The following is a 27,914-nucleotide window of genomic DNA, read 5'->3' on the forward strand; positions in this document are numbered from 1 at the left end:
GTCACTTATTACACAAGATGGCGTCGCCCTCGGAAGACCTTGAGGGTGAAAGCTATTTTATGAGAGAGATTGAGAAGCGAGACGGGTCCTGCTTGCGTATAAAGCAGTGCAGTAAGGGAGATGTTGGGTGTGTGGTTTGGGACGCGGCCATCGTGCTTGCGAAATACCTCGAAACCGAGCAGTTTTATCAGCCCTCCGAGGGGATCAACACATGGGCAAACAAAACAGTCTTGGAGTTGGGAGCGGGGACCGGAGTCGTGGGTCTAATGGCTGCAACGCTGGGGTGAATAATATACACGTCTTTAACTGATTTTTTTTTTAGCATAGGGTAAAGAGGGAGCTATGAAGCGAGGTGGTGGAAAATCTTGCACTTACAGTTTATCTTTTAAACATATCCACACGGAATATGCTGAACCTTGGTTAAAAACCACCGCTGCGTTGAGCATTATTTTTAATGCATGGGAGTTTTCTTCCAGAACCTGTTTTTTTTTAAAGCGATGTTCGCACCCCGTCTTTTTATTTTAATTTGAATTAGATATGAACTACTTGTTATTCTCTCGTGCATGCTTACTTTTGCATAACTGTTAATGTATTAGTAGAAATAGCAAAAGAGAAGTCAGAACGTATCGTGGTAATTATATTCAGCAGGTAAATAACATATTTAATCATTCGTTTAAGGTTTAAATGTTATTTTTTAGACTTCTATTGTGACTAGACTAGATGAAGTTAAACTTATTATGTTTATAATATTATGTATAATATAGTATTACGCACAAACGTGTTTCACGGTTTAGCAGTACTAATGCTAAATATTTGAAATATGTCTGTATCCTGACACCAGATGTCAGGATGATCAAGAGCGTTCCTCAGTGCAGTTTTTTTTTTCTCCAACGTGCTGTAAATTTGTACCCAACCGCCTTTCAGACAGGTCTGTCTGTCCCCTTGCGTGGTGGGAACAGCAGAGTTCCCGGTCTTGGGGTAAAACATGCCATCGTAATCACATGACATTTAAATACAAACTCCAGGAACTTTATTGGTAGAGCATATGAACTGTACAGAACAGTATTATTACAGAATAGTAGCCGTGTACAAAACACGCGTATGTATCATATGATACAGTATATTATAATACATCTTTACACTAAAATGTAAACGCAGAGCAGCAGCAGCAGCAACAACACCATGTTAAATAACATACAACTTAAAAAAAACAAGTCAAACAAGAAGTGTGAGAAGAGAAGAAAACATCAGTGTGAGTCAGTGGTAGAGGTCGGGACAGAGTTGAGTCATCGCTTCACTTGCATGGGGTTACACACGCCTCACAACTCGCTTCAAAATCCTAGTGCAAAATAAAATGTGGCACAAACATGTCAAGTCCTTTTTTACGGAGCTGCGTGAGTCTTTGGTCATTTTCATCTGACTTTGCTCCCCCTGGAGCTGGGTCCTCCGCTCCCAGCTGAAAGCTCGTCTCGTTACCAGCCCTGGTGAATAATTATGTGTCTGTGTGTAACATAATTTACACAGACAATTATAATGGATGAGGCACGTTATTGTAGCGTGTTGTGTAGTGTTTAGAAAGGGGTAAAGACGGTACAGTTGCTAATAACTGTTGCTCTTTTTCCTGCAGAGCCCGTGTCACTGTGACGGATCTGGAAGACCTACAGCCCCTGCTGGAATTAAACATCAGGGACCACCTGCCTCTCGTCCGCACTGGGTCTGTCAAAGCCAAGGTACTGAAATGGTTTGTACAGCATTTCCATTGAACGCTTGTTTCTAAAGAATGAAGTGCCATGCATTAAGTAACAAGTAACAACAAGGCATTGCACCAACATAATTATAAATGGGATGATATACGTTTTGGTTGGTGGGAGAGATTTATTTTGAGTTGCAGAGAGATAACAGGGAGTTGGCTTGTTTTCTTTGTCAACAGACATTAAAAAGTAAGTTAATCAGCACAACAAAGTTAAGTCTGTATATTTTATTATGTGAAAGTGTTGCAAAATCTGTACGAGTATCGGCTGTTTTCAGGGCGTGAAAGGGTGCAGTTTTCCTTACAGTTGTTTTTCACTTTCGTGTGAAGGGGAGGAGATGTGACAGAGTTTTTGCCTCCACCTGACTTCCTGCTGATGGCTGACTGCATCTACTATGAGCAGGTAGGACATTTGCAATGTTACATTTTGTTCCAGACCTGGTATTGAATATACAATATATTAAAATAAGAACAAAAACCTTTTACTGGCGTTATCACAGACATTCACTATTTATCAAAGAATGCATCGCCTTGGCATCATTTTCTGCATTCCTCCAGTAAATAAGTGTAATGCTGTGCCAGGTTTTCCAAACATCGCTAAAATAAAAGTACTACACAAAGGAATTTGACTCGTGATGGCGAACATAGCGAACTCTTGAGCAGCTCATCAGAATCTGTGAAGAAGGAGCTACAACAGTAGAAATCAAAGACCTGCACCTTATAATAATAATAATTAATAATTGCTTACACTTATATAGCGCTTTTCTGGACACTCCACTCAAAGCGCTTTACAGGTAATGGGGATCCCCTCCACCACCACCAATGTGCAGCCCCACCTGGATGATGCGAAGGCAGCCATAGTGCGCCAGAACACTCACCACACATCAGCTATTAGTGGGGAGGAGTGTAGAGAGTAATAAAGCCAATTCAGAGATGGGGATTATTAGGAAGCCATGATTGGTAAGGGCAAATGGGAAATTTGGCCAGGATGCCAGGGTTACACCCCGACTCTTTTCGAGAAACGCCCTGGGATTTTTAATGACCACAGAGAGTCAGGACCTTGGTTTTACATCTCATCCGAAGGACGGCGCCTGTTTACAGTATAGTGTCCCCGTCACTATACTGGGGCATTAGGACCCACATGGACCGCAGGGTGAGCGCCCCCTGCTGGCCCCACTAACACCTCTTCCAGCAGCAACCTTAGTTTTTCCCAGGAGGTCTCCCCTCCAGGTACTGACCAGGCTCACACCTGCTTGAGCTTCAGTGGGTTGCCAGTTGTGAGTTGCAGGGTTGTATGGCTGCTGGCTTAGTAAGTAAGTGAGGGTGGAAAGGAGACTGTGTACTGTTACAATGTGCCGTTTTCTTCCTGTTGGAAACCTGCATGCCTTTACACCCACAGTCTGTGGAGCCACTAGTGAAGACCCTGAGAGACCTGGCTGGGCCGCAGACAGGCGTCCTCTGCTGCTATGAACAGAGGACCATGGGCAAGAACCCTGAAGTGGAGAAGCGCTTCTTCGAGGTGAGCAACCCTCCCGTCCACCCACGCCCTCCCCACTCCCCACTCTGCAGGTTTCATACAGGGATATCCTGGCTTTTGGGCCTGGTCTTCAGCCACCATGAGTTTCTTCTGGTCCTCGAGAGGTGTGAACTGCCGTGAAGCTGTCCGTTACTTGAGAAGCTGTCTGCGATGGGGCACCAGTTTTACCAGCAGCCGAAGCCCTAGCCCCCTCTTGACTGGGCCGGTGATAGTCAGTGGGTGTTTGGGTCCAGTGGAGTTCTTATTTAATATGGTGGCGGCGTCTTCTTTTTTTTGCTATCCACTTCCAGTGCAGTGGGTCGTCACGTGTCTTTTGGATAACGAAACTGGCTCCTGACCGCCTTCTCCGGTCTTTTTCCGTCCCTGTGCTGAACAGCTGCTGCTGCAGGACTTTGAGGCCGAGGAGATCCCACTGGAAAAGCAGGACCCGGAGTACAGCAGTGAGGACATCCACATCCTGCTCCTCCGCTCCCGAGCCTCTTAATGCTGGGGCCTGGGTGCTGTCTGCGGGGAGACGCCACCAGGGCCATTGAGTGGGCTGTGTAAGGACAGGCCAGGAGTGTCGTGAAGGCGTACAGCGTGGAACTGTCTTGAGATGCTTACTTCTAAAACCCGCCCCCTGCAGAGAGTGGGGCTCTTCCATCGCTAGAGGCCTGTGGTCTTGTCTGCTTCGGAAAAGGGTGTTATTCCCAGTGGGCTGCCGTGTAGAATGTGGGCTGGAAATGAAAATGATGTGCGTCCAAATTCTCAAGATCGAGTGAACAAGTATTTTTTTTGTTCTTTACCGTCAATAAATGTTTTTTAAAAATGCTGCATCGCTGGCTCTTCCAAGAGGGTAAAATAGAATTTCTGAAACGGCGAGGAGATCAGTTAAGTCGCCAGTTCGGGCTGGAGAGCGAGAGAGATGCGAGCTAGCATGGAATTTAGGTCCAGGCTAATCGATGTCGCAAGACAGAAATCCATGAGATTGCAAAAATAAATATAACCATATTTAATTCCCACTATTTACAGACCAACTATACATTGTAAGTGGATTGGTTTAATAATAGCTTTCTGAAAACAATTTCACGCTCTTGCCACAAAAAAAGTTGACTGAAAATATTTACTTTGATTAAAAAAAAAACAACAGATTGTGGTCATAATTCCTTACTACTTTTGGCTGTGGAAGGACGCCCCATAACAACTTTCTATCCATTCTTTCTATCCTTTCATATCCAGTTTCTTCAATTCTGGCAAATTCTGGGAGGACTACACTTCCCAGAATTCTGTGGGTGAGAAGTCTGCATCATGTGACCAACCCAGAACAGGATAAAAACAGGAAGCTGGGGATAGTTTAAGGCCGCTTTTAGACCTAGAAAAGGAAGTATACAGAGATGGTGTGGAAACTTGGCCACTGGATGGAAGACAATATTGTACTACCCTTAGGGAAAAAGTAATTTAAAATAATAGAAGAAACCATCCTGCCTGCTCTCGCTCTTATGAGTCAAGAGGCTAAGGAACCTTTTTACAGCTAACTTGGCTGTGGCATTAAACAGAAAAGCATTCTTCAAAACAACCCTTTGTGTCACCTTCACTCAGACAAGCCAAAGGCAAGGTTTTCCCATTCATTTATCATCGAGAGTCTTGCAAGGCTGGGGATGATATTTAAAATTTCAGCCTCTTAAAAAAAAAAGCAAAAATGCAATTGGGCATCTCACCTCTCCTGCCTTTATCTGGGGCTGCTGTGAGGAGTGTGAACAGGCTCAGGAAACACTTATAATGTTACATGTGTGGTAAAACTGCCTTTCAATGGGTTATAGGGTAAGAGACAGGGCCAGTGCGGATGTAATCTTAAAATGGTTTCTAAATCCTAACAGGAACAAAGATTTGTCACCTTTGGTCAAAGGGCTGCAGCCATCGAGGGGGCTAACACATAGATGCTGACTCGTTTTCCTCTGTGCATGAAAGTGCAGGGTGAGTAGTGGGCCGTGGGAGTTTGTTGAGTGTGTAAGGAGAGTAAGCCTGTCCGTGTGAGGTTGAGTCAGCTGCCTCGTCACTCAGCGGTTCCAACACGCGAATTCCGTTTCCACTGCGCCGATACAGCCCCCAGTCTTGGCTCCCGTCAGCTGCGAGTGGCCGAGAGCTGGGCCTCCTGCTTCCCTACTGCCAACGAACAGCTCCCAGCTAGAGGAGGCCGTTTGACAGAGCTAGCCGAGAGGGCAGTAGAAGGCCGATCAAAGGATTTCCTCCGGCCATTTCGACCAGCAAGCTGGGCTACTTGTTTTATACTCACACAGCTTAAGGAAGTGCCTTCTGTGCTCAATTTTAAATGCAACTGCATGGAGTCCACCTACCGAGGCCTGTCAGTGACCTAATAGCGTCTAATAGCAGTTTAGGGCAATTACAGTCAGCTTCCTCAGGTCCTGACCTTTAGGTGACTTTTTTTACCATTGTGGTTAAGTTCCCATGGGGCCCTTCAGTGACTAGAGCAGAGGAAGAGGGTGGGTTGGACTAGAAAGATTAATTGGCATCTGTAGTTTTATCTATAAATGGAAACAATGGCTTATTTGAGTTAATTGCCTCCTGCCTGTCTCTATATTTTCTCTTGGCAAATTGGGTGATTAAGTTCACAGCAGTAGGCACCATTACAATTCCCAGGTTGCTGTAGAGAGGATTTGTTTTGGCCTAATTGCTTTGACACGGATCTGCTGCTGAACCCCTCCAGGAAGAGGAGGAGGGTTCGGATAGTTGTGGGGGTGCTGTGGACAGCGCAGGGCCTGTCAATAAAGAGGGCAGAAGAGGCGGACGGTTAATGACAGTATTGCCAGGTCAATAATTTGCAAACAGTCACAGATTTACAAACATTTAGAACAAGAAGATGCTATTATTCCAGAGACTCACTCTGTCCCTCAGGCTGGGACAGGACATCTGTCACTCTCGGACCCTGGCTCCTGGGTCAGTGACTTCACCACCGGACACCAGCTCTGTCCTTTAGAGAGAGAGGGAGTCATCCCTGCTGCTCACCCATGTCTCTTCCTTCTTTTTGTGAGATTCCCCAGGTGGACTCATTGTGACAGAAGACACCTGCATGAGAAATCACTTCTTTCACTCTGAACATTTGAAATAGAGTATGTTAGAGAGTAAATAGCGATACAAAATAGGATACTCCACAATGACCTACAACCGTTAAAAGTTCATACAAGTGGATTATATATAACATGGATTACACTTACTGCAAGTGGCCAACAGATGGAGCTAAGTGTTTAAATAATGAGGCAAGGCAGTTCACACGGTAAAGGGTAACACCTTAAAATATATATTTTTAATGAGTATTTTCATGTTTCATTAGAATCAGATTCTGTGAAACAGAAACATGTAAATATAATGCAACACAACTTGGCTTTATGTATAGCAAATGTGTACAAATATGTTCATGTCAGTAGAGTATGTTAAACAAAGATTTGAGTTTGATGGGAATTGTTCTACATTACCTTTGACTTCCCCGTTAACCGTTGTCAGGAGAAGCTGCCACTTCCTCCCTTCAGTTATTAGGCCTTAAAGAGGCCAGACCCTGTTTCCCAATCTATAGAGAGGAAGCAGCTGTACTGCACTTTCAGCCTACATAGAATAAGTGACTCATTTTGCATAACTGTCTTTTACTATAACAGGTTAACAAAAAAGGCACATTTGGTGCTTTATTTAAATATTTTGAAATGTGAATGTAAATGAGGGGGTTATTGCCAACGGCTCACTTTTATTTACAAATTTCAACTTGCATGTTCCTTCCCAGGAGAATGTGTGACACGAGTGCTGAAGTTCAAACTGGGCCTGGTGAAGTTAGAAACAGCGCCTAATTCGAGAGTGATGATCTCACGCCCAGCGAGTGGAGTTTCTGCACTATGCTGAGCTGTGAGCCCTGTGTCTCATACAGGGCCCCTGTCGCCACCAGGCCTGACACACAGGCAGGATGTGGCTTTGAGTCTGACTATGCACTCGAATATATATTCACGACCTGCGTCATTCCTCCAGTAATCTCTGCAGCTCGCCTTGTCTGGTGAAGTGTGTACCATCATTGCAGGGGATTGCACAAGAAGGTTTAATAGGACAGTCACAGCCTAACATCACTGTGAGCTTTAACAGCACTGTGTTAAGATGCCCTTAAAAAGACACCCCATCATCTCCTAAAACAGATATAACACAAGTTTTGTTTTTTAACAAAAACATGAAAAAATACAAAGTTATAATACATCTGTCTCTCACTTGGTACAGTTATTTGCATGTTTATATTATTATCGTGTTTCCATACCACGATATTTTCCTGCTTTGTCATCACCATAGAAACCAATGCGGGCCTCTAGTGCATTTAGGAGAAAGATGTGGCCTCATCCTTCAAGAGAGAGCGCAGAGCCCGGTTTCATTGCGCAAAGCCCCCAGAGATGCCCCTGCTGCGACTCCAGCACACGATACACCCACTCACAGAGGGGGGCGCTTAGTCTCCACCCGGGCGCCTGAACCTCCCAGCCAGCCACGTCCTGCACTGGCCTCACTCACAAACCCCTTCTCTCACACTGTGCAGTCGTACACGTTTCGTACATGGAGCCCAAACGGAGGCTCTCTCAGCTTTCTACATCCAGGCTGTGGGAAACTTCAGTCAAACAGAAACAGGCGACTCAGGCTAATCTAATCCGAAGTGCTTTGCGGAGGGCTTCCATTTAAGAGATTAAACGATTAGAGCTCCGCATTAATACATGCACACATCGACGACTTTGTAGAAGACGGTGATTTGATCTGAAAGTCCATCTCTAGATTGTATCGGAGAATTTGCGTTCAGATGGCATGTGTTGGACTAGCACTGTGATTGGGGCTCTGTCCCAGCACAGCCTGCAGCGCTGAGTCCTCTTTGTGCCCCCCCCCCCCTTCTTGGCACTGACTGCCTGATCTGTTACATCAGGCACAGCAAGACACAGCTGTCGCAGTCATGACACACGCTCGCACGCCGACTCTGCACCGGGCCGACTCCTGCCCTGTGCTCTGGGGACACGGGCAGGGGAGAAGGGGGGGTGTATCTCTACAGAGAAACGGATGCCTTCTCATGTCTCTCTTCACTGGCTCCCTTTCTCTCTGTCAGCTTGCCCTCTACTCCAGATAGACTTGATTTGATCAGGCATCTGAACACCTCGCTAGTGCATGAGGCGGCTGCCCAGTGTCATCATTCCATCCTCTCTTGTACGTGCTCGGGCAGTGTTCTCCAAGACTGCTGTAGGCCACTGCATTTCCTTATGGAGCTTCAATAAGGTACATTCTGTATAAAACCTTGAGTGGGCTCTGTGGGGCAACCTGAGGGATTATCTCCTTTCTAGACAGTCGGGCAGGGTCAGGGTCTCGGCAGGGAGCTGGGCATCGCTCTCTGCATGGACATTGCTCCTGTTTGAGACGGCACCTGCGACCCATGCGTAGGAGAGACCCGAGGCAAATATCCAAAATCCCAAAGGACACTGACAAAGTCAACCCCGCGGTCTTCCCAGGAGGAAACCGCATGGAAGTGCATTTAAAGCCGAGAACAGGAGCCCAGTCTTCACCCCAAGGGCTGAGGGAAATGGAACAAGCCACCAAGCCAAGCCATTGAAGCCAATGGCCCGAATTCTTTCAGGAACAGTCTTTTTCCATTGGCTACTATCTACCATTGTGGCCTCCTCTTCTCTGTAAGCTTTCTTATGTTACGTAGGTGTTAGTGTGTTTTATTTTGCGTGCCGTTTTCCTGACTTGCGCCACTAGTATTAACTTACAACGTGAGAAACATGGAAAGAGAACCAACAATTGTCCTGCAGACGTCACCAGCGTCGCTCTGTTGAAAAGGCCACAGCGTCTAGATCTCACTGCTCACCCTGCCACACAGACTCTCAGGGCCCGGCCTGCAGCACAGACCGCTTGATCAGAGCTTCCTTTCACCAGGGGGAAGGATGAAAGGACTCTTCAAGTTAAGAAGGACGACATCACAAACTGAAGCATTTGCATGAATTTGCACACCCAAATCCCAAGGCTGAGGGCTGGCAGACACACCCCTCCCGCCACTGGGCTGTGCTGTGTAAATACACATAAGGCCCTGGGAGGAAAGGGAATTAGACTGATTTTAGCACCCCGCTGAAGAAGCCATATGATCATTACTATGTAGCCCAACAGTACGCAGTAGTACATAGTACAATAGTAATGTGTGTATTTTCAACATCCAAATATTAGATTCTCCTAATACCTCAAAACAAAAATGTAAATATTGTTTTCTTTACTATTGGTCTGATTTCCAATACATTACCACTCTAGGTTAGTGTCTTTTACTATGAAGGACTTGAAACATTATTGCAGAGACAGGCAGCATGGCAGACAGGGGTGGCTAGGTGGCAAAGGAACTGGCTCTGTGGATGGTGAGAGCCCTGCAGCAGGGAAAAGTCCCCCCAGAGTGTCTTGGGTAAATCTCTTCCCGTTTCCCACGGGCTTACCAGAGGAAACAGCAGGGCGTCCAAAATCAACAACATCACGGATGGATTCCCACTTGAGTTCTGTCTGAAGAGCACTGAAGAGCAGCACCCACCTGGGCGATCAGGTGAAGAAATGAGAAATTGCTTCACCAACAGAATTAAGGAACTTTAAGGAGGGCAGATTGTGCAAGCTCAGGACACTGGGGTTAACATCCCTAATCTTAACGAACAGCCATGGGATAGGAAGGCTCCAGGAGGATTTGTTTTGAAAATGAAGAGAGCAGATCATGACCTGTTTGTCCTCTTTCAACAGCATGTCTTTCCATCCCAGTACTGCCTAGCCCAGCCCTGCTGAGCCTCTGAAATCTGACAAGATCAGCAGGGTGGTAAGGCTGCTTTTGTCAAAACAGCAGCTGACCGTCATTTGAAACAAAGCTTTATCAAGATGTCAGACAAAGAAAATGTTTCTTCTCAAAACTCCCTTTCTTAACTTCGTCCCAGACTAAATGGGTGGAGGAGATCTCATCGAACGCTGCTGCACAATCGCCTTGAAAGATTACATCAGCACTCTCATGGCAAACAGAGGACTCACCAAACCCGTCTAAATATCTCATCCAGCTTACCCAAAGGGCCCACACGCTGGAAGAGCAATGAGCAATGAGTCCCTGAAGCTGCCCAGTCCTGCATAAAGGACTGGGCCTTTGGCGTTTGCAGAATTGAGAGGGGTGTATTTTCCAAGCATCTTCAGTTTTAAAAACAGCTAAAACTTTCTCATCGTCTAACTACATTTATATACAGCATAAATAAAACCGGAATGTCAAAATTCCTCATAAAATTATTAAAGCCTTGTGGATGTGAACAGGGGTGTTAAGGAAGAAGGCAAACGAGTAAGAGGAAAATAAATAAGAGGGACGGAAGCAGTCAGTTTGACAGGCCAGAGAGAGCCGCTCAGTGCTCAGCGGTCCTCAACAGGGCTGCGTCGTTAACAGCAAGCCAACTGAGGCCAGACGGCAAGAACAGGAATGATCAGAGCTTCTTCACGAATGCAACTTGAATCGGCACGGGCATTTGAGACCTACTGCCACGGCGGGCTGGGGACAGAGAGCACCTCACACACAGCTCTCTCGTCCACACAGCCCTTTGCAGCCACACCAGAAGAAACGCCAGGAATTCGCCTTCGGTTTCCGAGTCTGTGACTGCGACTGACCTCTGACCTCCAGTCTGTGTCCAGCAGCAGGACCGCAGATCCTGGGGCTTTCAGCACGCAGGGACTAAGGCCAATATTCCTGAAAAATTTACCACCTTGCTAAGTTTACACCTGTTTTTGTTAGTAAGTAAATACCTCAATGTAACATAAATCTTTCAGGCTATTAATTTAAGACTCCCTTTGGGCAGATAACTTTTTTTTTTTGCTCTCGAACAAAAACATGAGGCAGAAAAAGCTCTGTGAGCAGGAGCCCAGAGATGGCCAAGCCTGGTCAGTGATCAGGCAGAGTAGTACAAAAGTTCTAAAAGTGACTGTCACGGGGTCAGTGAGTCAGGCACTGAGTCACTGTTTGATGAGCTGCAGCTGAGACGACGAACGTGTGTGTATTGTGTGTTCCTTTGGACAAAGTGACCAGAGCATGGGGATATTATCCTTTTCAATTTTAACAATTGCTGGAGTCCAGGATGAACTGCATCAACGAACTGGATTACAAAGCATCTTGACTTCTTACATGAGACACAGGAACTGTCAGCAAGTCGATGATGCAAACTCAGCTACAGATTGGTGACACTGATAGGAACTCTTGGTCTTCCTGTGTTGCAGTCAATTTTGGCTGCAACAAGCATATTCTTCTCATGTGGTACTGTGGGCATGCAGGCAGCTGGGAGCACTCACACAGACACCAAGAAGCAATCCACAGACAGACAGACCTCAACACATCCATAGAAACACATGCAAGCTCTCGTCTCTGAAGGAAAGCCCTGTTGTTGGTGCTCTCTCACAGGCCTTTCCACAGCGATGTCGCCAGCCCCTTAATAATAATAATTAATAATTTCTTACACTTATATAGCGCTTTTCTGGACATTCCACTCAAAGCGCTTTACAAGTAATAGGGATCCCCTCCACCACCACCAATGTGCAGCCCCACCTGGATGATGCGACGGCAGCCATAGTGCACCAGAAAACTCACCACACACCAGCTATCAGTGGGGAGGAGAGCAGAGTAATGAAGCCAGTTCAGAGATGGGGATTATTAGGATGCCATGATTGGTAAGGGCCAATGGGAAATTTGGCCAGGATGCCGGGGTTACACCCCTACTCTTTTCGAGAAACGCCCTGGGATTTTTAATGACCACAGAGAGTCAGGACCTCGGTTTTACGTCTCATCCGAAGGACAGCGCCTGTTTACAGTATAGTGTCCCCGTCACTATACTGGGGCATTAGGACCCACATGGACCGCAGGGTGAGCGCCCCCTGCTGGCTCCACTAACACCTCTTCCAGCAGCAACCTTAGTTTTTCCCAGGAGGTCTCCCATCCAGGTACTGTCCAGGCTCAAACCTCCTTAGCTTCAGTGGGTTCCAGTTGTGAGTTGCAGGGTGATATGGCTGCTGGTTAAAACACCAGAAGCCAAGTGAGACCGAAGCCAAGTCTTCTTCATGCACTGCAGATCAACATAACAAAAATCATCATTGTAACATCAAGAAAAACCTTGACTGCCTGCAACAGACTGGGAAACAAGTTAACTCACGTGTCCCTCCTACTCCTACTGGACTGCAGCTGCAGAAAGGGAACCGAAACACACATCCCAAGCTCACCTGCCTGTGGCTAGGCTTTACAATACGCGCAAACAAGTAGGCCCAGTTTCGACTGAAAGCCTGCCTACACAAAGCTGATTTTACTCCTTCCTCCAGGCAGCCAGCTGCAGCTGGGATTCCCCAGGCAACGGTACGCGTTCAGCCAAACACCTCCAGGGCAGGACAGTCTTCCGTTGAACAGGTTATTGCCAGCCTGGTGTGCAAGGGTCGCCCCCTTGGGATCAGTAGTTCAATAATATAGATCAATAGATCAATAATATAACCCTGCAGCCTGTGTGGGTCCTAATGCCCCAGTGTAGTGGCGGGGACACTATACGGTAAAAAGGAGCCGTCCTTTGGATGAGAAGTAAAAACGGAGGTCCTGACCCTCTGTGGTCATTATAAATGCCAGCGAGTTTCTTGAAAAGAGCAGGGGTGCTACCCCAGTGTCCTGATCAAATTTCCCCCTGGCCTTTGCCTGTTATGAGTTGTATCTTGTAGCTGTATCGCCCTGCAACTCACAACTGGCTACCTTCTGAAACACGCAACGTTCTTTAGATGAGTCGTAAAAACTGAGGTCTTGACCCTCTATGATCATTACAAATCCCAGGGCATTTCTCTCAAAGAATATTGGTGTTACCCCGGTGTCCTGGCCAAATTTCCCTCTGGCATTTACCAGTAATGGCCTCCTAATAATCCCCATCTCTGAACTGGTTTCATCACTCTGTTCTCCTCCCCACTGATAGCTGATGTGTTGGGAGCGCACTGGTGCACTCTGGCTGCTGTCACATCATCCAGGTGGGGCTGCACACTGGTGGTGGTGGAGGGGATCCCCATTACCTGTAAACAGCTTGGAGTGGAGTGTCCAGAAAAGTGCTATATAAGTGTAAGGAATTATTATTATTATTATTATTATAGTTGCCTGTGTGACTGCAGTGCTCCTCCAGCTGCTGTCAGCTCTGCTGGAGGCACTGTGAGGCTCACAGTGTGATGAAGAAAGCAGGTGGCCCACTGGGTGTATACTGAGGTGTGGAACACTACGATCCTCCTAATGACTGCGGCTTGGAAGCCACCTTGATAAACCACTCACTGGCATTGGGAGATTGTTCTAGAAAAGGAACAATGTAATTTATTCTACATGTGAAGAACAGATGTATTCATGGGTAGGCTTGTATTCCTTTTTCTCATGGGCTTTATCTGAAACATTCTTGCTGATACTACACTTCAGGTGTAAGACAGCAAGATCCCCAGACACACCGGAAACGTAGCTGCGAGATATTGTGTCTATTCCCCCTCCTGCGTCAGGCGTTTCTCACACAGTGGAGCACAACGGGTTAGTTTCATGCTAGCTGTAAGGGAGAGAGAGCCCTCCTCACACTCAAAACTGTTATGACTTCGTGGTTTTCCACAGCAGTAGCCTTGTCATCAAGACTACAGCCCCCCCTGTGGGAGTAACTAACGGGATTGCTGGCAGGGGGCCCCGTCGTGACACACGTGGGCTACACTCCTTCCCTGAGGGGTCTGCAGGCAACAAATCAAAGGTCAGATGTGCTCCGAGCACCTGTTGTATCTCTGCTCACTGCAAGGGCCTTCCACACCGCAGTGAAAACAGACCCGCGGCTGCTCGAACTGCCACTGCTTTCAAAACTAGCTTGCCTAGTTCACGTCCATCCATGCCATCCCCCTCACATAACCCCACGCAGAAGCAGATCTCAACCCCCACACACCCCCGCACACATAGATATAAACGGACAATCCCCCTTCCTTGAAAAATAGGCAATATGTCTCAAAGCTGACCGCATTACTGTAGATGAGAGCTCCGGCTAATCTTTATCAATGGCTCTGTCCTTTACTGACGTTTCTCGTTTTTTATTCATTCTGTTTCTCTTTTTGACGCCCTGCTGTCCTTTTGAACTCGGAAACAATGTGTCATCAGTTTAATTCGTGCGGAACACAAATAAATGAAGGATGACAAACGAGACAAGCAGGCCGGCTGGGAAGGGCTTGTGTGTGTCACACTGCAGCACACACTCCGAGCTGCTTCCTGTCCCGGGCCTTGACTTCACAGGGAGTCCCACTCGCCTCTTCAAACGGAGGAGACCGAGCGGAGCAGATGCCCGGTTCACACATGGGCTGCCGATACGTCAGCCTGGTTCTCTGTATTAATGGCAGAGTTCCCCCCATCCCCATCTTTGCCTGCCCTGTGCTCACGTCTCGGCCCTGAGCCGCCCTGCCCGATGTCTTTGCCTTCAGCGGCCCGAAGAACACGAGGACACGATGCCGAGAGACACACAGGCTGTGTGCGCTCTCAGAACAAGCACAGAGCCCGTTTCTCTTCTTCAGCCTTGCCTTGCTATGAAAGACTGTGCAAATCATGTTCTTCACGCACGAAAATCCATGACATGATACTGAGAAGAGACACTTTCCTCTGAAAAAAGGAGCAAGTAAACGTTAAAATTCTAGATTAACAAATTCTTCCTGAATTAATATGCATGACAGTATCAGCCTATAAAAAGGCAATTAGGTGCTGTGTTATTTATAGTTTTGACATAGGATTAAACCGCTCAGCTGTTCTTATTTAATAAGACAGTATCTGGCTGTTGCCTCTTCTCATAGTTGCAGCACGGCAGGGCTGGTTCAGCTCCAGTGAGTCAGAGAGCAGGGCCTAATAACGAACAGATACATGCTGACTGGATATTAAAGTCACTCTCTGGGTCTGCAGGCCAGACCGTTGGGGAACGTGTCTCACAGCTCCCAGGCCTGAGCTCGTCCGCTCACGGCTTCCTCAGGAGAGGCTGCAGTGCTTCTCTTAGGCTCGTCTGTCATCACTCAGGTGGAGGCAGAGAGGAGAGGGACCAGGGAAGGGGAGAGGGGAGCTGGCTGAGCAGGAGACTAGCAGAAAAGCCTTGGCCTAGCTCTTCATGTGGCACAAAAGCACGTTAATTAGATAAAGGCTGACCGGCTTGGGATTGTCTCTCTGATCTCAAATTACACCCTAACTGGAGTCTTGATAGGGGGAGTCCCTGAGTAATCAGTGGGATCAGTCAGCCTGCCCTTCGGTTTGTTTCAGTTCTTGTTTCCCTGGGTGCGCCCTGTCATTCTGACTAAGGGTCTCTGCATGTGAGCTGGGGAGAGGCGGTCTGCTCTCCCTTAACCAGAGGCCTGAGTCTCCAGCCATCTCCCCTGAGGACTATGTGAGCTCTGAGAGCTTAGTCTTGTCATCTTTGAGAGCAGATGCTCACAACAAAAGAGCCTATAGGAGAAAGTGTTTCCCCACCTTCCCTGTGATTTTGCAAACCTTGGTGATGCACTGTCTCTATGTCATCATTGTTTCTCACACTTCTTTGCTCCATGATGTTATCCACTCTTATTTCGCTGGGCTTTAGTAAGCTCGGCTGCTTTAACACAGGGTCTGAAGGGCAAAGGGACAGCTGATGAGTGCACATACATGAGCTAGAATAAACACACTGTTTCTTCTTCATATCTGAAACAGAATCACTTTAATGCAAACAGCCCAAAAAGCACATTCTACTTCAGTTGACAACACGAGGTCCAGAAAAGCACAATTAGCCAGCGTTCTGTACATGCAGCTCTGTGCTCTGACACACAAGCACACATTCGCCGAAACAACACAGCTCATTGTCTCTCCAGACACGACACATTCAACCCACATTTTCTCCTCAGGCTAAATGCCCTGCCTGAAATTATACACCCCCTGTAAATGTGAGTAAATACACAACTGATGTGAGCTCACACCATCGGGGCTGCCGGGGAAAGAAAAGACAATAAAAGCATTTGAGAGAAAGCTCCTTCCTGCATACTCCACATCAACACACCGAGCTACCGTTCGTCACCGATCCAGTTCCACGCACTCGGTGACACAGCCAGCTCCTAGTAGGTGGGTGTGAAATAATCAGGGCTCGAGAGTGCCATGGGGTGGACCCGTGCCATATCCCTGACACAGCACTTGTGAGGAGAGAGGAGATGCTCTGGAATTTTGTAAACAGGTTCCCACTCACATTGCTCATGCCCGGGGCCCCTGTGGGGATGAACACGGCCCACCAGGTCACTGCCCCCAGACGCAGGGCTGCTGAGCCTCCCAGCAGAGTCCTGCTCGACTGCAACAGCGGAGAGCTGTCTGCCCCGACACCAACCCACGCGCAGTGTGTTTCTTCAGTAAACAATGAGGATACCAGGAGGGGCTGCTGACTCTGCTTTCAGGCATCGAGGAATGTGCCAGGTGGACCATTTTAGAGCACAGGAACGTCAGAACAGTTCCAAGGAAGTGGAAGCCATTCAGCCCATTCAGCTAGTTTGACGGTAGCATTTTGATTGGAGCATCAGATTCCAGTTGTTCATTCAAGCCTACCAGGAAATCCATATCAAAAAGATAACGGTGGAGATTGTTCCAGACCCCCACAACTCTTTGCGTAAAGAGGTGGGGAAACTTGGTCTTAAATGCACCTCCTCTTCATTTCCACTTAGACCCCCTGCCACCACCAGCTGTCTGCAATACCATAGGCAAGCTGACACAGGTCGCTGGTTTATGTGTATGTATATTAGGTGCATTAGCAACCCTGATAGCTGAAGGCTGCGATGTGGGAATCATGGCGTCTCTCTCCACTTTTTAGAGAAACATACACCTTTATTTGAGCATTAAAGGCATCTGATTTACATGTTACATAAAGTCGGTGTATGACTTAAAACTTTTGCTGACGGAGCATGACGTGGCAGAGGAGCAGGGGCGTTGCCCCTTCACAACCCCGAATTAGTCACTTCTTTTCATTGTCCCAGACGAAAACATTTTAATTTGCCGGCAGGTCACGGACACAACACAACACAACACAACACGCGCTGCATTAAAATAAATTCACAAGTAAGAGAAAGAGGGAAAGATGAAAAAGAGAAAGAGATTAAAAACAAAACAAAACAAAACAAGTAAAATATGCCATCGATTGTTTGAATTAAGCAGGTTAATAGCTCTGGGAATAAAAGATAACTGAGTTGCCTTGCACTCGAATCTGTTTAGTCTAAATCGACGCCCAGATAGAAGGCGCTCATATTCCCTGTGCGAACGGAGGTCATGATTATAGCGGCCCTTCCGCGCCTCTCTCGTTCCCCGACTGCGCGCTTTCGTCTCCAGCACGGCCGCTGCCTCTCGTCCGTGCGCTGCTGGAACAAAGAGCGATGCCTATTGAAACGTTGCTTTACTTTCAACGCGACATCTTCACGCCTGTTCTCTCTGCTGCTTTTGCGGCGGTTTTTCGTCCTTGCCAAAGTTTCGATCGCCTACCAGTCTGATTCCCCGAGGCCCATCATTTTTATTAAATGTATGAAAATTTACAAATACAAATACAACCAGAGGATCAACGAGTCTGTTCTTAGATTTGTGCCGTGAGAGCGAACGCGTTTGTGCGTGCCCGGCCTGTGTCCCGGATGCTGGATTTTGCTGGGCGCTGTTCATTCATAACTGACTTGTCGTTACGACGTGTTTGGACATCCGTTAACGTCTCTCTGTGTGCTCATACAACATATTCTAAAAGAAATGCGCTCTAATGTCTGGAGTCTTTGTTTTCCCCCTGAGCACCCATTTCTTAAAAGGCAGTTACATAGGTAAATGTTATGGATGAATTTGTCATAGTTTCCCCTCACAGCTATTGAGGTCTCATTAGGGTATCACTGCTCAGTCTCAAAACATTTAGCAAAGTGCCTAAGGCTGTGCTCAGCACCTGCTGCTCCATGTGTAAGACTGTCCATCCAACTATTTTCTAACCCCCTTATCCAATACCGGATCACAGTTGGGGGCGGCTGGAGCTTACCCCTGGTCAAGGCAGGATACACCAGTCCATCCCAGTAAAACACACACTCACTCACACCAGGGCCAGTTTTCACAGAAGCCAGTTAACCTACCTGTATGTCATTGGGCTGTGGGAGACAACCAGGGCCCCCAGATGCAAACCCACATGAGCACAGGGAAAACACATACTGTACAGCCTGAATGGCTTTTCTGAGCCTTCTGCCTCTAGAGCTCCCTGCCTGTCAGGTTTCTCTGAAGCTTTTCATTCGTACATGTGCTGTATTCCCTGACTGGCTACAGCTGTTATGATGATATTGATGATTATTATTTAACTTGGATACATGCCACAATGTTGTTGTCTTTTCGTGTCCTTGATTCATGTGCAGCCTTTAGTGAATTAATTTGCCCGGTGTGGACAGTGCAGAATCTGAAATTTACGGTCGTGCTGCATGCTTTACAGCTGCAAATCTCACTTCATGCAGCTGCTTTCTGACTAGGATGTGACCTGGGAGTCCTTTGGCAGATATATATAAAAAGCTTAATGTCTAAAGAATGCAAAGACCTCAGCCTTACTGCGGAAGTTATTTTCATTGGATGTTTTTCTAGATTTGTCTCCAACATCAATCATTTGCATATAGCACTTGTGCATATGACAAATGAACTGAGAAGCTAATGTCAGAGGTGGAAATGGTGAGCAGTGCTTCACAGTGTTTGGGCTTTCTTATGTTCATATACTGGCACACTGCGTGTGTGTATTTATCGCATACATGGAATATAAACCACCACCCCCCTCCCTCAGTGTAAGCAAGTCCTGATTCCAGGGCTGGAACCTGCCAGGTGACTCCACATTCTTTCTCAGTGAGGCTTGAGAGCACTTTTCTAGCAGGAATTTCTCACGTTTTTTCTCTTTTACAAGGTCCACAAGTTGTCAGAATCCAGTGCCCCTGCAGTGTCAATCCCAGCGTCAACCCCACAGTACATCCTGCGGTGCAGACACGAGACACTGTTTACACCAAGGGTGGTGGGAGTATTGAACAAGCCTCCTCAAAATGCCGATACTCTGAATTTTCTCCAAAAAAAATGGCCGGTTGAAATCCTATCATCAGTTCCTACTGACTACAAAAAGAAAGGCATAGCTAGGGCAAACAGTCTCCTTCCCTTTGTAACCTTGCTTATATTCTCATGGTCCATCTCAGGAGAATTCTACAGCATCCAGGTTTCAAGGGGGTTACATTTCCACACCTACACTCCCTCATTCTGCCCCTGAGCAGCAGCCGAGCTCCTCCTGCATGACGTTATGGCGTCCAGTCTGGACACACGGGCTGGACGGTACCGAAATCCGATGCTTGTGTCTGGTCAGAGGGGCTCAAGCACGAGGAGCTGCCGTGTGAGACCTCAGTGTCCACTTGCTTCGTCATGTGTGGCGTCAGGTTTCAGCTCACTGAACTGACCACAACCCGGTGACACAGACTCACACCAGTGTCCTCATCAGGATTACACAGTCATCAGTCTCTTAGTAAGTGCTCTCTAAATAATGCCTGGTGTCATCGCATCCCTTTCACGTAAATCAGGGAGGGGTTAATCAGTCTGAATGTAGGGTAAAACCCCCATTCAAAACATAGAAAGGGCTCACAGGAAGCACACAGGGAGCAGAGATCTAATACAATGTTTACATGGGCATCCTCACAACATGCACAGGCACAGAAACACACATTGTGCTGACCGCCCTGTTTCCCAGGCCCTCTTCTGCCTCGCAGCGATCCCTTCTCTGTTTCCCTGATGCTGGGGTTTCCCTTTTGATGTTCCAGTTCCTTCCCTTATAATTGCAAATTATAGAAACTAAAGACCCAGAGTAAAATTATGCAAAAACCCAATCAGAGTGAAACTGTTCATGCCAGTAACAAGGGTTAAACCACAGAAACAGAAGCTCTTACATGAAGACTCAGGGTGGGGTTTCTTCATACTGGCGGAGTTTCGGTCCCAGGCTGATGACACCCTAGGAAGGCAGAAACCTGATGACTGCCCGGTATTAAGTTCCGATCAGTCCCCTGCGTCACAGGGAACCCAACCCCCCCCAGCCTCTCTCACCTTTCAGAGGTCAGCACCTTGTCGACGGGACTGTTTCTTTAGCTGTTCCGCCTGGGAAACGCATCTGCAGCAAAGCCCCGCCTCCGTAGCACGCGTCCGCGTCTCAACATGAACGACTCGCTGGCTGGCCTGCTCGCATTGCCCACCCGCTGCTTCAGCAGAACTCCCCTCGCTTCCTCGCAGTGGGGGGCGATTTCAGGTGATCGATACGGCAAAAGAAGAACACGTCAGGGAACCGCTGCGTCAAAAAAAAAAAACTTTGTTTCTTTTTGTGTGCGGACATCACAGCTTCGTCTTTCTCCCCTGTGTCGCTGTGTCACAGCCCTGTTTCTGTAGGAGACCGAGATTTCAGGAAAGTCTGCGCTTTCTTCGAATCACACTCCCCCGTGTAACAGCAGATTGTACAGCTTTGATGGTAGGCAGGATAAGGATAAGGTAAAAATGAATGTATTTAGTCTGGGGGGGTTCTAATGTTCCCAGAGCATTAGCAGTCACATTACGCTACAGAGTAATGTATTGGCTCTGCAACTCCAAAACACCTCTGGAAAGTTACAAAGGAGGAAAGGACAGCGCAGGTGTGTTTACAGTCTTTCTGTTCGAAGAATCGGAAAGGAATGGCACACTGGCGTCAGAAGGTGCCAAGAGTCATTAATCCCAATGTGAGCAATACTGAGCCACCTAATTTCTCCTGAGCACATTGCAAACCAGTGCTGACAGTGCATTCAGCAAAGACCTGGCAGAAAAGACATACTGCATTTCACATTTTCATTTTTACACTGAGGGAAGGCCTTTCAGAGGCGGCCCATTTCTTAATTAAAATCCATTGCAGGATAAGTGGCAGGCCTTCATAAAACCCCCATCCCTCTCCTCAGATGAGCCAACAGCAGCATTTTCATCAAGGCGCGGTGTGACTCTGTAGGCGTTGCAGCAGAGGAAGCTTTTAGAAAGTGTGTCAGGACAGGCGACAAAGCGCCTGTTCGATCTAATCAAGAGCGCGCGCCGTGACAAATCTATACGAGGGCACTGGGACTGCTGCTCGGGCTGTAAACATTGTAAGGCCTCCTGACACTGCCGGCTTCATGGGACACATCTCACAGTGTTCTCCTCTCCCCGTCTGGACACAGCCTGTGAAAACTCAGCGCTGCTCGGCCTCGGAAACGTGCCACTTACACAGGTAAACAAGGCGAAGACCCCCAGCTCTCTCACAGCTCCAAAGCTAAGACGAGAGCAGGTGAGCTAAAAGACGGGCCGCATTCTGAGAGAGCTGCTTGAATCTAACTGTGGCTTAATGAACTTTGGCCTCACAATGCAGAGTCAAACAATACCCTTACAATCTCGGATCCCATCAAACCAACCCTTCTGCTGCTATGGCGTCCTGATCTTACTGATCTTCCTGATCTCAGTCTTGGGTATAAGTGCCCATGGCTTCTCAGGTCTTACTGCAATCACACCACCCGCTGCTCCTTCCTGTCCTCGCTTGTTTGCTGTTCTCAGCACATGACCTTGAGCCTCAGATAAGGTAGGAATGCCAGCCGGAGTGCAGCCCAGCAGACACAGCTCTGTGGGGTGTCCCACATGGCACAGCCCAGAGCCCAGGGCCCAGGGCGAAGGGCCTCAGGAGCTCACCGAGACTAACCCTGCTACCTGCAGCAGCACCACCACAGGAAGGAAGGAGATCCGAAATGAATCAATATTGGAGCAACCCACCCCACACTTCACTAGTAGAGCCTATCTCTGATCAAAGGTTAGAAATATTAAAATAAGGTCACAAAATAATTGCTGCGATTCCAAGCCCCGGAGCAAAACACATGAAGAAAGCATTCTGAATTCCTGCAAAATCTTGGGGGGCAAAATCCCTGAAATATCCTGTGGGAAACCCTTGTTACAGAGTTCCACAGATTCTTCCCTGTGATCGTTCTAAAGGATATTTGAATTCTGCAGGATCTTTTTGCAGGAGCCTTTATATGAGTACTTAGGCCACAGCTAAAACAACAGCATAGAGCACAATCTCCGAGGTCTAACAGGACAGTCAAGACTCTCTACTCTGCTCTCAACAAAGACGCTCAGAAGAGCACAGGCAGCTTAACAAATGGATCTAACTGGAAAGTTAATGGCTTGGTCTAAAATCACAGCTGCAAAGCAATATAGTGGCTGCTTATCTCTTATAAATGTTGACTGTGGAGAGTATGCAGAGTTTGTTTTCATTTTTCTTACATTTATATCAGGTATTTACTGTGTTATAGCTTGTGGCGGGTATCATGATTGCCTATAACCCTCCGCCTTTTACCCCTATCGATACCTGTGCTTTAGTAGACAGTGCTGTGATTTCACCCTGGTAAAGCATGGTAAACTGATACAAGGGGCGTTATTCCCTGCTGTAAGCCCTGAGGGGTGGAGACACTCCACAGCGGACAGCGAGGAATGGTTGGGGGGGTACCAAATGGGGGATTGAGTCTCAAAAGAAGAGAAGTGTTTCTCTCCGTAGGAACAGCAGTGAGTGTCTTTGGATCAGATTGTGTTTTACTTTAATAACAATGGTCTCTATGCGTCTTTAGGAGCCCTCCCCTTTCCAGCAGCTGTACGCTCATCCTCCTTAACTGTGCTGGAGAACAGTGTGTGTGTCGCAGTCAGCTGCAGGTTCAGGGAGTACATGTACTGCAGGGACTATCCACGGGAAAGTGTTCAATTCCAGGTGACTGCACGCTCCCCGCTAAAACACGAGAGCTAGAAAGCTTGATTGTTTCAGCTGTACTACTGTAATTCTCAGTGGGTACTGTCGTTTGAAGACGTTTACTGTGGTTAGTTCTGAGCACAGCGCCACGTTACAGGCCTGGGATTTAAAGAGGTCAGAGGTCAGCAGGTGTCAGTGAACCAACTAGGAGAGGTTTGGTTTTATTCAGAAACGTCTACCTCCAGGCTATATTTCTAAATCTTTTGATGAAGCAAAAATAAAGTTAAAACATCTTGCATGGCTTTTCATTATGGAACATTAAGAGTTCCCATCAGACAATTAATTTCATCATGTTCCATTAAAAGTTTATTTTTCCTTTTTCAAAGGAAGCAAGAGTAGGAGGGGTCCTTCCTGGATTTGGCCTTTTCAGACAAGCGGGTATGTTTCTTACCTTAATGTCTGAACCCCAGAGCTGGTCTTAATCAGCTGACAATTGCTGAAGCTTTTTCAGTTGAATAAGGATAGCATTTTAGGACAGGACAGGAGCACCCTTATTTGGTGCACACTCTTGCAGTAACAGTGCAAGCATGCCTGGCACCTTTGAAGCAGAAGAGAGCAGAGCAATCAATACAGGGATGAGAGCCAGAACGCAAGGTTGCAATAAATGCAGTGCAAGTTTAGATCATTAGTGAAAGCTACTGGGAGTCATGCCATGATGCACTAAACTGAGCCACATACAGAACCGTTTTGTCATGCCGTGACAGGGCAGCAGAAAGAGAAATGGTGGAATAACAGGCAGAAACAGCAGCTGGCAGAGAGCTCCAGAGTAAGTGCACAATATAGAGGTGAAACTATTCCCAGAATACGATTCCCTTGGGCATAGGAGCTAGCAGTAGTGCACAATCACAGAATCTAATTCCAGGACTAGAACAGAGGGGGTCAGCAAGTCAGTTTAAACCTCAGCAGGCGAGGAAAACAAACGGGAGACAAAAACTGACAGGTAGCCTATGCAGTTAAGCCAGGAATGGAGTGATGCGGTTGAACCTCTTGGCGTCTGGTAAAATCTCTGCTTCCTTATTTTGCACAAAATAAACCCTCTTGACGAACTGATTGCTCACCAATTCATGAGGTTGTTCGTTTGCCTTGAAGACACTTGGGGTACTCTGCTGCCCATGAGTGGAAATTATTCTGGATTGGTTCAGATCTACTGTATCTCCTCAACTGAAAATGAAGTCATTCGCTGTAGTGCTGCTGTCAAGCGGTTACCATGGAAATGGGGAAAACAAACACAGAGTGCTTTGGCAGCTCCTGAACACAGGCTGAGGACGTTCGGTATAAAAGAACTCTCTTCAATAAACACTAATAACATCCAGGGATTTTTTCATATCACTGTGAAATTTAATATTACACCTGATACCATAATATTATCATCAATACTTCACATTCAACAATTAATATACTAATTCACACCACACTTATGAACTTCTTCAGTATATGTGAACGATATTGGTATATGAAGTATTATTAGGTAGTAATGCAAAACACAACAGAATGCTATTATTAGGAGTTTTAAACTTTATAAACGTATTAATATATTAATAATATTAATAATTAATATTAATAATATTAATTACATTTATTAACTTATTGATTAACTTATAAATTAGGGGTCTAAAACTTTATAAACGATGGCTGCTCAGCAATAACCATGTAATGGTCATGTATTTTTTTTTAGGGTTAATTTAAATTCCACACATTTGTCTGAACAAAATGGAATTCCGGTAAGAGTATAACAGATTTCACTGCCGATTAAAAAGAAGACAAGACTAAAATTCTACATACATTCACTGTACCCTTTAGTTATTATCTTCTTAATTATAAAAAGTATTCAGCTTTCAGTACATAAATATTATGAAAGTAACCTGACTGTTCAATGAATTAAAATGTGTCTTTCTCATTAGTGCCTGTCTCTTGAAGATAAAAGCTGAGGCTGGGCTTTTATTACACCAATGAAAATCATCTGAAATCACTTGGGCATATCTAATGATAATCCTTATTACAAGTGATTACAGCCCAGTTCACAAGGTGAACATTATGGAAACATTACAGGCTTTCTGCCTGTGCACAAAAGACTCAGACTCAGAGCTCAGGGCAAACTCTCGAGATAACTGTCATCTCAGAGTCTTCCACAACTACATGATCAGAGCCACACAAATGCTAGAGTCTGCTGTAGTCACCATTGTCTCTGTCATCAAACCTCATGCAAGCATATCAGACAGAAAAATAAGTTCAGACAAATAGAAGCTGTGTAATAGCCTAATCTGGAGTGTGGAGTAGTATGATGGGGTTGGGCTGCTTCTTGAAGCTAAAGAGCAGTAAGAGCCCTGAGGGGTGCAGGTTCGGTCCCACAGACCTGGCGGTGAAATAAATCGCCTCAACCAAGCTGCCATCCTTCAGGACTCTTGAACAGGATTCACTGCTCCCAGTCACTGAGTGTAAACAGGACCAGAATAAGCACCAATATGGACTGATGTCAATCTCCTGTTGCTCCTAAATCAACAGTAGTTGTGTTATAATCTCCTCCACAGGTGATTAATAGTCCACCTGGTGTGTTACTTACCTCCTGGAGGAACGCTGTCTCTTGCATCCATTTAGAATATTCTGTCATTGTTTTGTTACACCCACCCACAGCTGAGAGGGAATCCCCTCACACAGGGGGGAGTGTAGAAGTGGAGACAGACCCCGCCCCCAGCCCCGCCCACCTTCGAGCCACTCCTCCTTTAAAACACCACGGGAAGCCACAGGGGGTGCTGTGCTTGCCAAGAGCCAAGGGGAGTCCTGGGTAACTAATCCCACCCTGCCCTTCGTGACGTGCGGCCAATAGTTTGCCACCTCTTGAGGAATCCTGGGCACCGTCAGCAGGTGACATGACACAGGCTCGAACCCGCTCCGCGTGGAGCATAGAGACAAGCATCATTTCCAGCTGAGCCACTCTGTGGGCCCCTGAGCCTTGTTTCTTTAACTTCAGCAGACAACCCCCCCCCCCAAAAAAAGTCAGGGGACTGGACCAGCTCAGATCAGCCCCCACACTCACGGCCATCAGTGTAAAACTACAGAGGGAAACCTGGCGAATCTCATTACAAAAGCATGGGACAGTTTGGGGGGCAAATCTCATAAGGACAGACTAAAAAACAGAGAATGCCAAGTTAGGGAAAGTTGATCATGCTGAACGTGCACTAGCAGAAACAACGATTACGCAAGTCAGCTGATAGCAGGGTTAAACAAGGGCTTGCAACACCTGAGCCCGGGTTACAGTACACCTGATTCAGGCAGAAACTCTTCAATTATATAAACAACTCTAGAGTTTCAACACAGCTGGGCTCTCATGGTCCCTGGAGCATCCCTCCAAGCAATGGGCACAGCAGACTTCACAGTACAGCATATTACGCAGGACAGGGTCTTTCATTTCTACCTCACTGACAGCAAGGTGCTGGAAGTAAGGGACCACATTGCAGGCTATAACGTATCCCTATGAAACTCCTCAATTTAGAGTGGCTGTGTCTTGGTATGTCTCCTGACAGGGCACCAGTCTTGCGGTTCCTGTGCTGGGATGGGTTGGTGTTATAAAGGACAGTTTTGTTTTTTATCAGACAGGTTTTTTTTTCAATCATCCAAAATGCTTTTAGACAATAGTGCTTTATTTTACTGTGATAAGAGCTCAACAAATGTGTCTAGGAGTCAGTATTGTAGCAAACCGGCAGATAGACTTGTTGCTTGACACTCACTGGCACACTGGTGTGGTTCTGTGGTTAAACACTAATCTAGAACAGAGGTCACCTCTGCTGACTAGGAATCTTCCAGGTCATACAGAGCTGAACACAGATGTGCATGATACTTCTTCTGCTCCGCTCTGGATCTAGAATCTAGTACTAAGTGTGGTTTGTTTTCCTGTTCTTCACTGAGTACCATGTACAAAGTGCCAAAGGTCCATGCTGGAAAATAACTCTGCGCCTCCAGTTTCAGTGGAAATGGCTCGGATTGAGCAATCAAGATTAAAAAAAGAAACAGGCTCACCGTGAGAACTCCTGGAAGGCATGACTTGACATCCTCTCTCTCTGGGTGATTCTACTGGTGAGCGACAAGTCAGACACAGGGGGATAAAGCTGTTTAAAAAGCTGTATTTTTTTCTCTCAAGGCCCTGGAACGATACACTGTGCGTGAACACTGTACCTTTGTCCATGCCTGGGCCTGTCTGTGCTTGCTGCTCTGTCTTGCAGTGGCAGTGTCTGTGTGGACTAGAGAGAGTACGTGTGTTTCAGAGACGGTGCCGGTATACTGCATGCGTGGGCATGGGAAGACACCTGCAAATGTGCTGGTGGTTTAGCGAGGTGGGCCCTTGCTGTGTACTTATTGAGTGGCCGCTGTTCGGAGATGTTTGTCAGTGTGACGTACGCATGCGGTCAGTGTTGTGCAGGAAGGGGGGAAAAAGCCTGCTCAGCCAGAGTAGACTCCACAGGCCCTGCCCTGTCCGCACTTCTCAATTCTCCTGGGCTGCATGCTTGGCCTTCCGCCCAGCACCCTGCTCTACTCTGTGCAGAAGAACAGAGGCCTTTGTGCCACAGTGCACGCGATTGTTAATCTTCCTGCCCGGCAGCACAGTGTGGCGATTCGGTAAGTACCGTATCGCCATCGCCCACTTCGCACCTCGGGCTTGGACCACTCCCGCTACAGGTCCGCTAGCAGGCTGGCATGAGCAGTCACAGCACACATGAGCCCTTCATCTGCTGGGTCTCAAGCATGAAGAGGGACCTCTGGCCTCATTTACCCAAGATAAAGG

General features: G+C 47.0%; 1 protein-coding gene and 1 long non-coding RNA gene across 2 annotated transcripts; one reads left to right on the forward strand and one right to left on the reverse strand.

Moving 5' to 3' along the window:
- The first annotated feature begins 17 nt into the window (after positions 1-17).
- vcpkmt (valosin containing protein lysine (K) methyltransferase) lies at positions 18-4,413 on the forward strand. The gene is made up of 5 exons (XM_088648066.1): positions 18-283; positions 1,628-1,741; positions 2,081-2,153; positions 3,150-3,269; positions 3,664-4,413. Exons 1-5 carry the CDS (start codon positions 18-20, stop codon positions 3,769-3,771), a joined length of 681 nt encoding a protein of 226 aa, XP_088504192.1. The 3' UTR covers positions 3,772-4,413.
- On the reverse strand, positions 4,264-27,600 carry LOC148653271 (uncharacterized). Its single transcript, XR_015941637.1, has 4 exons — positions 24,196-27,600; positions 20,407-23,675; positions 6,168-6,350; positions 4,264-6,043 (listed from the first exon to the last, which is right to left on the reverse strand). It is a non-coding gene; the product is annotated as an uncharacterized LOC148653271 (long non-coding RNA).
- Positions 27,601-27,914: the final 314 nt, after the last annotated feature.

Source organism: Lepisosteus platostomus, chromosome 10, assembly GCF_059453375.1.
Source record: "Lepisosteus platostomus isolate fLepPlt1 chromosome 10, fLepPlt1.hap1, whole genome shotgun sequence".
NCBI classification, from domain to species: domain Eukaryota; kingdom Metazoa; phylum Chordata; class Actinopteri; order Semionotiformes; family Lepisosteidae; genus Lepisosteus; species Lepisosteus platostomus.